The sequence below is a fragment of the Hipposideros armiger genome, unplaced genomic scaffold (genome assembly GCF_001890085.2).
Source record: "Hipposideros armiger isolate ML-2016 unplaced genomic scaffold, ASM189008v1 scaffold_116, whole genome shotgun sequence".
Lineage (NCBI taxonomy): Eukaryota > Metazoa > Chordata > Mammalia > Chiroptera > Hipposideridae > Hipposideros > Hipposideros armiger.
The window spans coordinates 2,337,440-2,351,998 of record NW_017731466.1 but is presented as its reverse complement, the minus strand read 5'-3'; the positions used below and the strand labels follow the sequence as shown (position 1 = coordinate 2,351,998).

Here is a 14,559-nt window from a genome sequence, read left to right as displayed (position 1 = left end):
CAGCTCGGGCTGGACTCGAACCGCTGTTGCTCAGAGCTCAAACTCTTGAGCGAGCTCTTAACCAACTGAGCCACTCAGCCGGCCGTTGACCCATGTGTTTTTATGTAAACTTTTTTTGTGGACAACAAATAGTTGGGTCTTTTTTTTTAAAACCCACTGTGACAGTCTTTTAATTGGTTTATTTAGGTCATGCACATTTAAAGTGATTATTGATATAGTTGGATTAATATTCTCCCACATTTGCAACTATTTTGTTGTACTTGTTCTTTGTTGTTTTTTTTTTAAATCTTGTTCCCTTTTTTTTTTGCCTTGTGTAGCTTTAATTGAGCATTTTATATGATTCCATTTTTCTAATCCTCTCTGAATATATCCATTATACTTCTTTAAAAGTTGTTTAGTGGTTGCCTGGGGTTTGAAATATACAGTTACAACTAATCTAAGTTTACTTTTGAATAATTCTATTCTAAAATACTAGAGCAAGGTACCTTATGACAGAGTATTCCCAGTGCATCCTTCCTGAACCTTGTAACATTGCTGCCATTCATTTCCCCTGTCTATAGACCATAATCACCCAATACATTGTTGCTGTTTGTATTTTGAGCACACAGTTGTCTATTAGATCAATTAAGAATACAGAAGAATAAAAGGTTTTATTTTACCTTCTAGTCCTTCTCTGACACTCATTTTGTGTGTGTGTGTGTGGTGTATGTGTGTGTGTGTGTGTGTGTGTGTGTGTGTGTGTGTGTGTGTGTATGTGTGTATCTGAGTTTCTGGCCTGTATTATTTTCTTTCTCTTTGAAGAAGAAGTCTTTTTTTCTCCTTCACTTTTGTAGGATAATGACACAGGATATAGAATTTTAGGTTGGTGGCTTTTTTCTTTCAGCACTTTAAATATTTCACTCCACTCTCTTTCTATTTGTGTGGTTTCTGATAAGTCCGAAGTAATTCTTATCCTTGTTCTTTTATAGGTAAAGTGTTTTTTTGTCTCTGGCTTCTTTCAGGATTTCCTTTTTGTCTTTGTTAATTTTGCAGCTATACTGATAATCCCTGGCGTAGATATTCTGGTATTTGTCCTGTTTGGTATTCTGTGACCTTGGATCTGTTGTTTGGTACCTGTCATTAATTTTAGAAAATTCTCAGCCATTATTACTCCTGATGTTTCTTTTACTCCTTTCTCTTTTCTCCTTCTGATATTTCTATTAACACCTATATGTACCTTTTGTAATTGTCCCAGCTCTTCGGTGGCCTGTTCTATTATTCTTATCCTTTTTTCTCAGTGCATTTTATTTTGGGAAGTTTTCATTGACACAGCCTCAAGTTCACTGTTTCTTTCTTGGGTGTGTCCAGCCTGTGGATAAATGTATCAAAGGTATTTTTAATTCCTATTACTGTGTTTTTGATATCTAGCATTTTCTTTTGATTATTTCTTAGTTTCCATCTGTCTGCTTGCATTACCTATTTTTACATGTTGTCTACTTTTTTCATAGAGCCCTGAACATATTCCTAGTTATTTTAAAATGACTATCTTTTCTTTTTTTCTTTAAAGACTTTTTTATTGGGGAGTTGGGGGGATCGGAACAGTGCTGGGGAATTGGGGGAAGGGGAACAGACAAGTTGCTGTCATTTTGTTCTTCAGTCTAGTTATGGAGGATGTTGCTTCACTGGCCCAAGTTGGCACCATCATTGCGCTCTTCCCGGGCGAGGCAGATCAGTTGCCGGCTTCTGGACGGCCACTCACGGCGGCTGCTGGCTACACACGGTAGCCCATGGCAACCCACTGCAGCAGGGGCTGCAGCCTATGCCGTCGCCGGTGACTCACGGCAGCCCAGCTCCAGGTTGAGCTGTTGTTCAGCATCTTAGCTGTAGAGGGCAGTGTCACTGGCCCTCATATGTGGGATCCGAACTGGGGCCCTCTGGCGTCCCAAGCCAGTTCTTAACCATCACGCCACTCGGCTGGCCCTAAAATTACTATCTTATATTCCAAAATCTGTGTGTCATCAGAGCCTGCTTCTGATGCTTGCTTTGTCTCATCAGTCTGGTTTTTTTCTGCTTCTTGGCATGGTTTGTCATTTTGTTGTTTTGAAAGCCAGACACAAACGATCAGTTAATAGGAGCTAAAGAATTAGACTTTTAGTGTGAGGTTTTGTGTTAAACTAGCTAGGAGTTGAGTTGTGTTAATGTTTTCTGTAGACGTAGGTCCCAGAAACTTCAGTTTCCTCTCATTCCTCATTATCTTTGGGTTTCCTTAAGAATTCTTAAATAGCATCTGTGTCTTGCAGCTTTCTCAGTTGTAATACACCGTCGTCATATTGGATCCCTGTTCATATGGCTGTAAGGTGTGGTGGAGGGGAAGCATTATTTTATGGTTAAGTGTCAGTTTTTTTTTTTAAGATTTTTATTGGGGTTTGGGGGGAGGGGAACAGACAGGTAGACAAATTGCTGTGTTTGTTCTTCAGTCTAGTTGTCGAGGACGCTGCTTCACTGGCCCATGTATGATCATTGCGCTCTTCCCGGCTGAAGCAGTCGGTCACTAGTCATTGGTCGGCTGCTCATAGCAGCTCACAGCAGCTCACACCGGCTGCCAGCCACTCATGCTGGCTGCCAGCCACTTGCGTAGCTCATGGCAGCCCACTGCAGCCCCGGCAGCCTACGCCGTCGCCAGCACCTCACAGCAGCCCAGCTCCAGGTTGAGCTGTTGTTCATCATCTTAGCTTGTAGAGGACGAGCGTCACTGGCCCTCAATGTGGGATCCGAACCGGGGCCCTGCTGCTCAGAGCTGGTGCTCCCAAGTGAGCTCTTAACCAGCTGAGCCACTCGGCCGGCCCAAGTCTCAGTTTTTTAAGTGGTTCTAAGTCCCTGGGCAGTGACCTTCAGAAGTGTTTCTTAACTTTTCTTTTCTCCCCTTACAGAGACAGGAAGGCTAGAGGGGGCTGGAGCTGGTGAATTACCCTTCCCTAGGGTTGGATAAGGCTCTGGAAAGGTAGTTTGCCTTGGAGGGAAGGCCTTTGTTATGGGGACTGTTCTGGGTGTAAGTAATTCAAAGTGGTTCTTTTCCCCTCTTGGGTGTATTTAAAACTGGTTACTGTTGCCCATCCCTGCCAGAGTTCTGAGAGAAGTTTTCTCATATCTTTACCTTGAGAACCTTAGGGAGCTTCTAGAGGTTAAACCAAGGAAAGTGGGGGCCTTCTAAGATAGAGCCTCCACAGGAGTCCTTAACTATCATGCTGGTCTATTCTCAGCTTCCAGCAATTTGTCCAGTTTACTATTTAAGTGTCCTTAACAGTTGGCCCATAAGCTTCTGTTACTGGTAAACCGACCTCAGCTTGTGATTCTTTGTATTTGCTCACGTCTCCAGATTTGGGGGTGACAATTTGTGTTGTAACCTCAGTTTCTGAAGTAAGAAAGAGAAGTCATTCATTTTCAGTTTGTTCAGCTTTTTTCTTGCTGTGAGGAAGGAAGTGATTACTTCTTGGATGTTCACATGGGATAGTTGAAACTGTAGTGTCCAGTAGAAGATGATAAAGTCACATCTCCACGTCAAACCTTTATTTAAATCACTAGAAATATTTCTTTTATTTTTTATTTTTTATTATGAAATACACATTTCTTTTAGAATTAGTTTCAGCTGTACAACACAGTGCAATAGTTATACTTCTTACCCCTTGAAGTGACAACCCCCCTCTCCCAATCCGCCGCCCCACTTCCCCCCAATATCATACATATCTATTACAATTCCCTTGACTCTACTCCCACACTATACTCCACGTCCCATGACTATATATATATATATATATTCACTTATAGTTGACATATAATATTATACAACATCAGCTTCAGGTGTACAGTGCAGTGATCAAGCCTCTTCTCCATCCATGATGCGGTCTCCCTAGCAAGACATGTGACCACCTGGCACCCTACAAAATATTTACAACATTATTATATTCCTCGAACTGTTTTCATGTCCCTGTGGCAATATTGTAGTTATGACTTTATGCTGTCTAACCCCTTCCCCTTCTCCCTCATCCCGACCCCCTCCCAACTAACAGCCATCAGTTGTTCCTCTATATCTCTGAGACCACTTCTGTTTACTTTCCTCGTTCATTCAGTTTTTTAGATTCCACATATAAGTGAAATCATATGGTATGCCCATTGGTAGATGACTGGATTAAGAAACTGTGGTACATTTATACAATGGAGTATTACTCTGCTATAAAGAAGAATGAAATCGTACCATTTGGGATGATATGGATGGACTTAGAGACTATTATGTTAAGTGAAATAAGTCAGTTGGAAAAAGACAAATACTAGAAGTATTTCTCCTTTCTGTTCTGGTAGCTCTTAGCTACACTTTTTGAAAATAATTGTGGTTAAAAAAATGCATAACAAAATTTACCATTTTATCCATTTTTAAGTGTATAGTTTAGTGGCATTAAGTACATTCATATTATTGTGCAACCATCATCCCCAGTCTGTTCCAGAACTTTTCCATCTTTCCAAACTGAAACTCTGTACCCATTAAACTCCCCATTCCTCCTTCCCTCAGCACCTGATAACCACCGTTTCTGTCTCTCTGAGTTTGACTATTTTAAATATCTCATATAAGTAGAATCATACAATATTTGTTGTTTTGTGTCTGGCTTATTTCACTTAGTTAATGTCTTCAAGTCAAGGACACCTTTTAAACAAACTTAAAAAAAATTATTCTTTTTTAGTGTATACCTAATTTGATGGAGTTGTCCTTTGTTTGAGTTTGTGACTTGGGTTAGTTATGTTAGACATCTATTTGTCTAGCCCCAAAATGAGGAGTTGAACAGGGGATTTGTAAGATGTTAGGCAGTTTTAAACTGTTCTTTTTTTTTTTAAACTTTATTGGGGGAACAGTATGTTTTTTCCAGGACCCATCAACTCAAGTTGTTGTTTTCAGTCTAGTTGTGGAGGGCGCAGCTCACTGGCCCGTGTGGGAAGCAAACTGGCAACCTTGGTTTTATGATCCCGTGCTATAACTACCTGAGCCAACCGGCCACCCCTTAAACTGTTTGTAAGAGTCTAATGTTTCTTAATTTCTTCTAGGACTTGCAGAGTATATACATATTCAGATGAAAACACTACATTCTGCTTGGTGGTCAGAATGTGTATAGTACTCATTTTATCCATGAATTTGGGTGTTGAAGGTTAATAATCTGCCTCCTGAATTAGGTACTAGTTTTATACAGGCTGAGTTTCATCTGTGGTGCTTTTGTGGGGAATGCGTCAGAACTATGGAGGATCTCTTATAGTGTTGTTTTGATCTTTAATTTCATACTTTTTCTTCTTTTCCTCCTAGCTGTGACGAGTTATTATGGCTTCCTGATGGGCCTTTATTCTTCTTTCTAGCTGGCCCATTGTTGGAGTCAGTAGGCCTGCAAGCAGGGAGCTCCGTGTGCTTTGATAACACGGACACCTGGCTGGACCACCAGCTCTGCGTTTCAAGTGTATCTAGCTCTTGTTTCGCTTTGTTTCTAGGGAATGTTATCTTTCCTTTGGTGAAATAAGAATTTATTTCTTATTATTCAGAGTAGGTAGGGGTTATTTATTGTTGGTAATTATATTGCATTAGTAAGCTTATATTTATTCACTATAGTATTTGGCTACATTTAAATTTCAGGTTTTATCAGGTTGCCTTTTGTAATTGAGATCTATAAGAATCTTCTCTTTCCCTTTTTATTTTACTTGAGAAATAAGGTCATTTTTGAATGTCAAGTTTTAAGGCCTTTTTTTGGTCCCCACATTAGTAAATGCTACCAGATTACTGTTTTTCAAGTTCTAGGCTTGCTTTTAGTAACTTAGACAGCAAATAGTATCTGTTACAGTGAGGCTGCTTCTGGAATTCACTAGAATGCTCCTTGAGGGCAAGAATGTTTGTTCTTATTCTCTGCTGTGTCCTTAGACCCTAGAACAGTGACCGGCACATAGTAGGTCTTCAATAAATATTTGTTGAATGAATGTGAATATATTTTATGAAAGTTAATCAGTATTCATTATGTTAGAGAAATAGCAGACTTCTTCAAGTTTTGAAACATCAAAACTTACTAGTTTTGATTAGGTAGCGTCTCTGGTTTACCTTTTCATCCTTTAATTGACTAATCAATTTAGTGTTTTTTAAACATTTCCCTTACAGGGTAAATAAGAGATGATATAAGATTTAAAAAAATGAGATACCAATTCTTTTTAAAGTTTCTTTTGGAGAGGGTAAGGTCAACAAACATTCTAGCCTATGATTTCAGTCATCTATACTTTAAAAAATTTATTTTTTCTGTCTTGTCTGTCCAATTGTGTTATTTCTAGGAATAATAAAAAGGATCTTATTGTTTCCATTTCTCTTACCTATGCTCAAAAGGGAACACAGTGACGCTTAATAATGAAATTTAAAGGTTTCATTTAATGAACAAATATTTTGAATGCCTAGTATGAGCCAGGCACTATTCTGTGTTCTGAGTAAAAAGCAAAACACAACAAAACTTCCTTCTTCATGGAAATTATGGGAGATAGAGAAACAAGATAAGTATGTAAAATGTAGAATAAAAACAGATTAACAGGGTGGGTTTTAAAAAATTATTTGTGTAGGTTGGACCGTTTAAAAATAATCAGTTCATTAAATACGACTTTGACATTGTTGGGGAATGAAATGCCACATGTGAGAGCAAGACACTTTTGTAGGAGCAATTTGGTACATAAAGATGGAGTTTACTGGGGCCGGCCGAGTGGCATGATTCCATTTCTTGTGGAGAAAATTAAGTGACTAGGAAGGGAGGGTTGGAGGGCTCTTTGTGGAGCATTTAAAATATAGTTCAGAGGCAGGACCACTGTTGGGCATATCTAGGGGGTACCATTGCTTTTCTGATCCTATGAAGGCTGCCTACTGAAGCACAAGTCCATAGTATATAGTGTGAATGGAGTTGTGCCATGTGTCAGCCTTCTGACCAACAGAGAGATGAGGGCCTTCGAAGAGCATCCAGGAGAATTTTGTAATTGATAGGATTGGTAACCCCCTGGGGATGGCAGTTTTGTGGAATAATAATTATAATAGATGGTTTGAAGTATAAAGCTGATCTTCACATTAGGCGATGGTCTGGACAACACTTTTTTCTCCCTTGTATCTGCTTTTCATAAATTGCTTCATCCCTCACTGAGCCTACCCCAACACTTTTTTTTCCACCCCTCATTTGAGCTTTGTTGTCTGTGTTGGACTGTACATCCAAGCTTATTAGATGTATTTCTGAAACAAAGGAATTTTTCCTATGGAGTACTTTGAGTAAAGGGTATGTGGGCTTTAAGTATACTGAAGTATAGGGATCTTGATATTTGTCAGTTGCTCATTTATTATGTCCCAGATTTAATTTTCTAGATATATTACCTTATGGTATATTAACTTTTATATTATTTAACAGTATTTAATTGTAACGATGTAGCCTTGTGGTTTTAGTTAAAACATTTTATTACCGAAAATTTTAAACATATCCCAAAATAGCGTAGTATAATGAACCCCAGTGTACCTGTCAACATCTTGTTGTATCTGTTTTCTCCCCTGCTTTTATTCCCCCTTCTCCCCCCACCAGAATATTTTAAAGCAAATGCCAGGCATATCCTTTCACTATAAATACTTGTGTATGTAACAGATTAGGACTCATTATTATTTTTAACACAACAACAATACCATTATCATACCAACAATCAACTTTATCCTGATTTAACAGCATCTGATATACCCACCCTTGGGTTCAGATTTCCCTTTTGGTTTTGAAAAAGACTTCTTTACAGTTGGATTGTTTGAATCAGATTCCAAACAAGTCTTGTGGTTATTTTTAAAGTCGATATTTTTTAAAGAGAAAATTAAGACAGTGTGAACACATTTTAGTGTAGTATAAGCTATTCTAAAAGAACAGTGTTGTTTTTGACAGCCATTCTGTTTGGAACTTAGTTTTGCTTATCTGTATAAGAGATGTCAAAATAGATGGTACCAATTTTTTATGATTTTAAAACATTATAGGAAATCTTTCCAAAATTGGGTATAGTGGAAGCATATCTAGAAGTATAGAGAGTGAAAATATGAGCAGATTCGAGAAGTTCAGTTCCGTGGAGGAGACCACATCTAAGACAAACCACCTCAGATGGGATTTGGAACTGTTTTTGTAATTGTGTAATGTTACAGTGTATTTTATCTCGCTCCACTTACCTTCCACATCTGTAAAATAAAGAATGGGTGATGTCTTCCTTTTTTTTTTTTAGTTCATAATTATTTGTGTTTTGTTTTACTTTTATGCTTTACTTTAACAGGATACTCAAAGTTGGATTGGTGGAAACAATGAACCGTTGACTGGCTTCACATGGCGAGGTGGCTGTGAAAGAGAAACAACAGGCATACAAGTCTGGAATGAAGTATTTGTGATCGACAGACCTAATGGAACAAAAGTAAAAGTCTCTTTGTACTTTTTTCACTATGTTTTTCTCCCATATTCTTTCTTGAGCTATTTTCTGATACTGAAAATCAAAACAACATAGAACTATTAAATATCTGATAACTTTAACATATGTATTATTATGTTAAAATGTTTGCGATATTGGACTTAGAATACTTTTTATGAGTTAATTACTGATTTTGGCATTTATCATTTTATATTTGATTTTTTTTCATCACTATTGGTGAATATTTTACTAAGTATTTTAAACTTTTATTCCTAGGTGGCTGTGCTACTAATGGATACCCAGGGTGCCTTTGATAGCCAGTCAACTATCAAAGACTGTGCAACGGTGTTTGCGCTCAGCACCATGACTAGCTCTGTCCAGGTGAGATATGAGACAGTTGTGGTATGATGAGTATAGATAAACCTAACACCTTTGTTGTTTCTCAGAATGCCTTTTGATTGAAGGAGGAAAAGGATAAAATTAGAGCTGTTTACATTTCTTATTGGTCATTTACATTTCATGCTTGTTGTTCTGGCTTACAGTGTGAAATTTCATACTTTGAGTGCTTACCAAGGAAGCAGTAAACCAATAGCCAGTCCCTTTGGTTTTTCATCATAGCATCTAATGCTCTTTTTTTTTTAAAAAAACCCACATTATCCTTGCTTGTTACCCTTAATTGAATTTAGTCATATGGTTGGTTACAGTAAGGGGTAGAATATATCTTTATTTTTGGCTAAACCAACCAACCAACAAAACAAACAAAGCCAAGTGATTAGTTTTCTACTTGATGTGGATGACAACTAATATTTGATTATTTGAATTAATGGAGGTAGAGTTAAGTTAAATATGAATTTATAAGAATTAAGAATTAAGAATCAATTCATATTTAACATAGGAAACCTAAGTGATATTTTTTATAATAAACTAAGGACTTATAGCACCTGTTTCATTTAGAAAAGGGTAAACTCCTTTCTATTTTCCACTTACTTTATACCTTATCTAATTGTGTCTGGTGTTCAATCAAGTTCTACTCTCTTCAGGCCATCTCTTTTCTGTATAATTTAGATAATTTTACTGAATTAAAACACATTTCATTTTGTAAATGTCTTTACTTTCTCTTTCCTGAGATTATCTGTGGTTAATACTTCTGGATGAAAATTGAATTATTGAAGTATGATGGTTAGGCCCAGCTCATGATGATGTATCCAGAAGTATATTTGCAAATGTAAAAAAAGTGTGTGCTCCTCCTAACATAAGAAGTGTTTCTTCTCCGTGGTAGATTATAAGTGATACTGTCAAGGTGTCTTGGAAGTTTTGTAATGTTTTCCAGTAATTCCTGGAACATATGACCAGTCTCGGTTAAGTTCCATTCCCATCCTTTCTCAATTTGAAATATCTAGCTGTCAGAGTGGAAAGAAGTTTGGGATATTATGAGGTAAAAGGGGAGTACTTTTCAGCCTGGCTTCTGTTTATTGTAGGGCTGGGATATCTGTCACTATCAACTAAGTAATGTGATTGGAGACTCTCAAAGTCTCTTTTTTCCATTTTGTTCTACATCTTTTTCTCTGATCTTAACAAGGTGGCAGAACTGCTGCTCTCAAGGCAAGCAGAAGCCACATCTTTGTGTTTATATCATCACATTGTAGCCCTTCAGATTAGCTATTACAGCTCTGTGGCTTGCTTTAAATTATAATGTGGGAGCTCTCTGTCCTAAAACTCGTACCTTGGTGTTCTTTTGTTATTCAACTTTATGATAGTAGGAGGCCTGGTTTTGGACAACCAGTTAAGGCCACTCAGCTACTTTCTTCTCTGTAAAATGAGGGTTTCACCTGTCTTGCCTTTCTTACGTGTAGTGGTTGTGTGCAGTCAGATAGGTGCTCTAAATGAGATAATGCATAAGAAAGTACTTGGTAAACTATAAATAATCCAAAAAATATTTATTTGTTTGTTTATTTAATTTCTTTCTTCCTGATCTTTGATGCCAAATTTTTTACAGCTTCCTTACATAAGCTATCTGGCTGATATAGATCAAGGACAAATTGATTGTCTTGTAATTTATTTTTTTCAACAAATAATTATTGAGCATCTGTTAGCACAACACAGTATATTAAGCACTGCTAATGGTCTAAATAAACACATCCTCTTCTCTGATTGCTGTTTGCAATCTGGACTTGACAGTGAAAGGATCTGGACCTCTTCTAAAAACAAGGGCCCATGTGGGTAAAAATAGGTTGGTCATACTTTCAGGTTTTAAGTTTAAATCTAGAGTTTAATCACTTCACTCATTAATTACTTTTTAAGTACTCTGTTTAGAGTTAGTCAGCTGAGAATATAATTTTAATTTTGCTGACCTATATTGGCTGTTTATATTCTTGACCTAGTCATTCAGCTAGCTTAACACTTATTTGCTATTAGAACAAATTGTTCTATCTTTGGAATAACCCTATTTTCTTAGACTTAAGTTATTTCTTAGCAGAGGTGACATATGTGGAAACCCATTTTTTTCTGTGGTGGCTTAGGTCACCTTTTGAAGACCTGAGTCAGAAGAACTGGACCCAGTGAATCTTTCCTCCAATTTTCCTTCCTTGAGAGTACTTAGACCTTACATTATCAGCTCTGGTCTACTGCCTTGGAAAGCTTCCTTTAAAATTCTAGAAAGGGCAAGAGTGCCACCTACTGTTATTTTTTTCAATTACCACAGGCCGGTAAAATTTTCTTGTTAAATTACGGTATTTACAGCGGTTCTCAACCTTCCTAATGCCGCGACCCCTTAATACAGTTCCTCATGTTGTGGTGACCCCCAACCATAAAATTATTTTCGTTGCTGCTCTATAACTGTAATTTTGCTACTGTTATTAATCGTAATGTAAATATCTTTTTGTTTTCCGATGGTCTTAGGTGACCCCTGTGAAAGGGTCGTTTGACCCCCAAAGGGGTCGCGACCCACAGGTTGAGAACTGCTGATTTAGACTGATGGGTTTACTTAACTAAAAAGAGAACCATATTAGAATTGATGGTAGTCGAGACAACCACTGAATAACTAAACTATAGCGGGTGCCAAAAAAATGTATACACATTTTAAGAAAGAAAAAAACTATTAAAATTGTAATAATACATACTGATAACAAAAGATGAATACAAGTCATGTGTATACATTTTTTTGGCACCCCTGGTATATACTGTGATTGTATCAGGGAGGAATTTATCTTTTAAAACTATGCTCCTCACATTCATTGACTTAGAAAGTAATTGTGGAAACTTCAGGTTTTTTTAAAAAAATGACCATTTAATAACATTAAAGTAACTTTGAGAAGGAGAAAAAGAAACTTACTCATAACACACTTTTTTTCTTAATGTCTGCCACTTTTTAGACTCCATATGCATGTATTCATGATTTTTACAGTTTACCTCTTAATGTTTTAGCCTGACGGTTAGGGGGAAAAAAATATCCTTTTGATGTGCCATTGGTTAAGATAGCGGCTAAGTAATTCATTTGTGCTGAGGTATAAAATAGCCTGTATTTCCACAAGTAAAGTTATACACAGCTGAGTATTTAAAATAAAACGCTAATAAAAATTTCTGGTTTTTGACATTTTGTTTTAACAGGTATATAATTTGTCTCAGAATATTCAAGAAGATGATCTTCAACACTTACAAGTATGTATGTCTCAAAGAATGTATGCCAAAATATTGAAAATTTAATTCCCACTTTACTGTGACTTTATACTTAGAAACCTATAGTATTATTAGATTGAATAGTATATGATTTTAAACTGATGTACAACTTAACTTTTTATTAAACTTCTTAATTAAATTTTAATGTATACCCAGTCAGTTAGAAAATTTAATCCTTGCCTTTCAAATGATTTTGAAGGCTCTGACATCTAGTAGTCTGATATGGAACAGCTTTACAGATGTCTTTTAATCTCTTTGGGAACATTATTTTAAATAACTTGATTTAATAGTTATTTACAGAGTATGGCAGACTTGCAATGGAAGAAATCTACCAGAAACCATTTCAGGTAAATAAATATTTTATCGTTTTAAAAAAATTTACCCCTGAAAAGTTGTCAAGCCACCTCATCTTGTAACTGAAGACATGAGGATATTACAATAAAATCATTTTTAGCAACAGATTCAGTGAAATTAGCTGAATACTAATTTAGTTGATACTAATTTATGGTAATGTCATCACCAACTTATCAGTAATAGGCTAACAGGATAGGAAATAGAACAAATGAATATGTATTGATTCTTAATACTTTTACTTAGATTAAGAGGTTAATAATGTTTCTCTTAATTAGATGTTATTTAATTCCAAAACATGACAGTCATTTAAATTTTTTTTAACATGATAAGTTACTTTAAAATATAGCTTTTTAACGGTATATTACAAGTTGAGGTTAGTCCTGTTATTTTTTATTTTGGTTTCATATAGAAAGCTCCAGAATTTATTATATCTCTCCTCCTCCTCTAGCCCCTCTATCCCCATGTTTTTTATTCCTTTTAAATGCTATGTATAGAATATAAAGTCAGAAATTAACCTGGGTGGAGTTACTTTGGAAGCTTTGCTTGCTTCTTGGAGTCCTTTCATGACAGATTAAAAAAACAAAGCTAATGTATCTGTTGCCATGAGTGCTGTTTGGTCAGTTGTGTTACGGTAGGCGAGGACTCCATCCTGCTTGCTAGTCAGTGTGCAGTCTTCCCTGGGTGATAGCATTGCTGGTGATTCTTGGTTAGTGGGTTTGCATTGATTCTGCCTCAGTCGAGTCTGGCTCAAAGATTTGGGCAGGCTATGGCTTCGTTTTTGTGTATAAGGATGAAATTTATTCTGCTTGGCCTATTTTAGTTTTTCTGAACTGGGATAATTCTGCCACTAAGAGGACATTTGCCAATGTCTGCAGACATTTTTGGCTGTCACAGTTTTGGGGGTGGGGGGAGGTTAATGCTACTGGCATCTAGTGCATAGATGCCAGAAGTGCGCTTCGGCACCCAACAGTGCATAGGACAGCCTTGCATAAGTAAGAAATATCTGGCTCAAAATGTCAACAGTCCTGAGGTTGAGAAACGTAAGGATATATGAACAAAAAAATTCTGTGAAAATTAGGTTAGTTGGTCTTCTAGTTATACAATTTTGACTTAAAATTATGATCTGTATGCCCTGATATGCCTTTTGTTCATTAAAAAAATCCTGTATTATATCTTATGATGGCTCTTGATACATCATGAGGTTTGCAAATGGAGGCAATTGCTTGGTATAGGGGCTGGAAGTGTTGGTTTAGGTAGGCCCTTGATATAGCTATGAGCAATATTGACCATTTTGTTACTGTATCTTTTGATAAAGATTGTTTAGGGGGGGTAAGGGAGGCTTTAATTGTTAAAGTAGTGATTTTTTATAAAATTTTGTAAGAAATTATTTTTTTTTTCTTTGTATAGACATTAATGTTTTTGATTCGAGATTGGAGTTATCCTTATGAACATGCATATGGTTTGGAAGGTGGAAAACAATTCCTTGAAAAGAGATTGCAGGTAAGCCCCCATTTCTTAGAGAGGAAAGCATAAGCGTCAAGCCAGGTAAAGGAATGGGCTGCCTGGACTGCTGCACAGACTACCAATCTCTAAGTGTCATTGGAATAAACTGAGTATCCCAAGTAGCCCAAATGACTCCATACATAATTGATGAAAAGTACTTTGGTAGCACTCCTGCCAAAGAGGATAATGCCCTCAAATAGCAATGAAGGGACAGATATTTCTCTCTAGAGCAGCGGTTCTCAACCTGTGGGTCGCGACCCCTTTGGGGGTCAAACGACCCTTTCACAGGGGTCGCCTAAGACCATCGGAAAACAAAAATATATTTACATTATGATTCATAACAGTAGCAAAATTACAGTTATAGAGTAGCAACGAAAATAATTTTATGTTTGGGGGTCACCACAACATGAGGAACTGTATTAAGGGGATCATGGCATTAGGAAGGTTGAGAACCGCAGCTCTAGTGTCAACTGCCCACCTCAGTAAATCAATATTCAAAGGATAAAAGTTTGGAGGAAGGGCCGGCCGAGTGGCTCAGTTGGTTATGAGCTCGCTCAAGAGTTTGAGATCTGAGCAACAGCGGTT

General features: G+C 36.9%; 1 protein-coding gene across 4 annotated transcripts in view; it reads left to right on the top strand.

The window, feature by feature from the left end:
- ATL2 (atlastin GTPase 2) overlaps positions 1–14,559 on the top strand; it is a 56,031-nt gene that overhangs the window by 30,909 nt on the left and 10,563 nt on the right. For all 4 annotated transcript variants that reach the window (XM_019647836.1, XM_019647837.1, XM_019647838.1 and 1 more), the window contains exons 3-7: positions 8,314–8,448; positions 8,719–8,823; positions 12,049–12,099; positions 12,408–12,464; positions 13,879–13,971. In XM_019647836.1, coding sequence (XP_019503381.1) covers positions 8,314–8,448; positions 8,719–8,823; positions 12,049–12,099; positions 12,408–12,464; positions 13,879–13,971 — 441 coding nt within the window. The remainder of the gene's footprint in view (positions 1–8,313; positions 8,449–8,718; positions 8,824–12,048; positions 12,100–12,407; positions 12,465–13,878; positions 13,972–14,559) is intronic.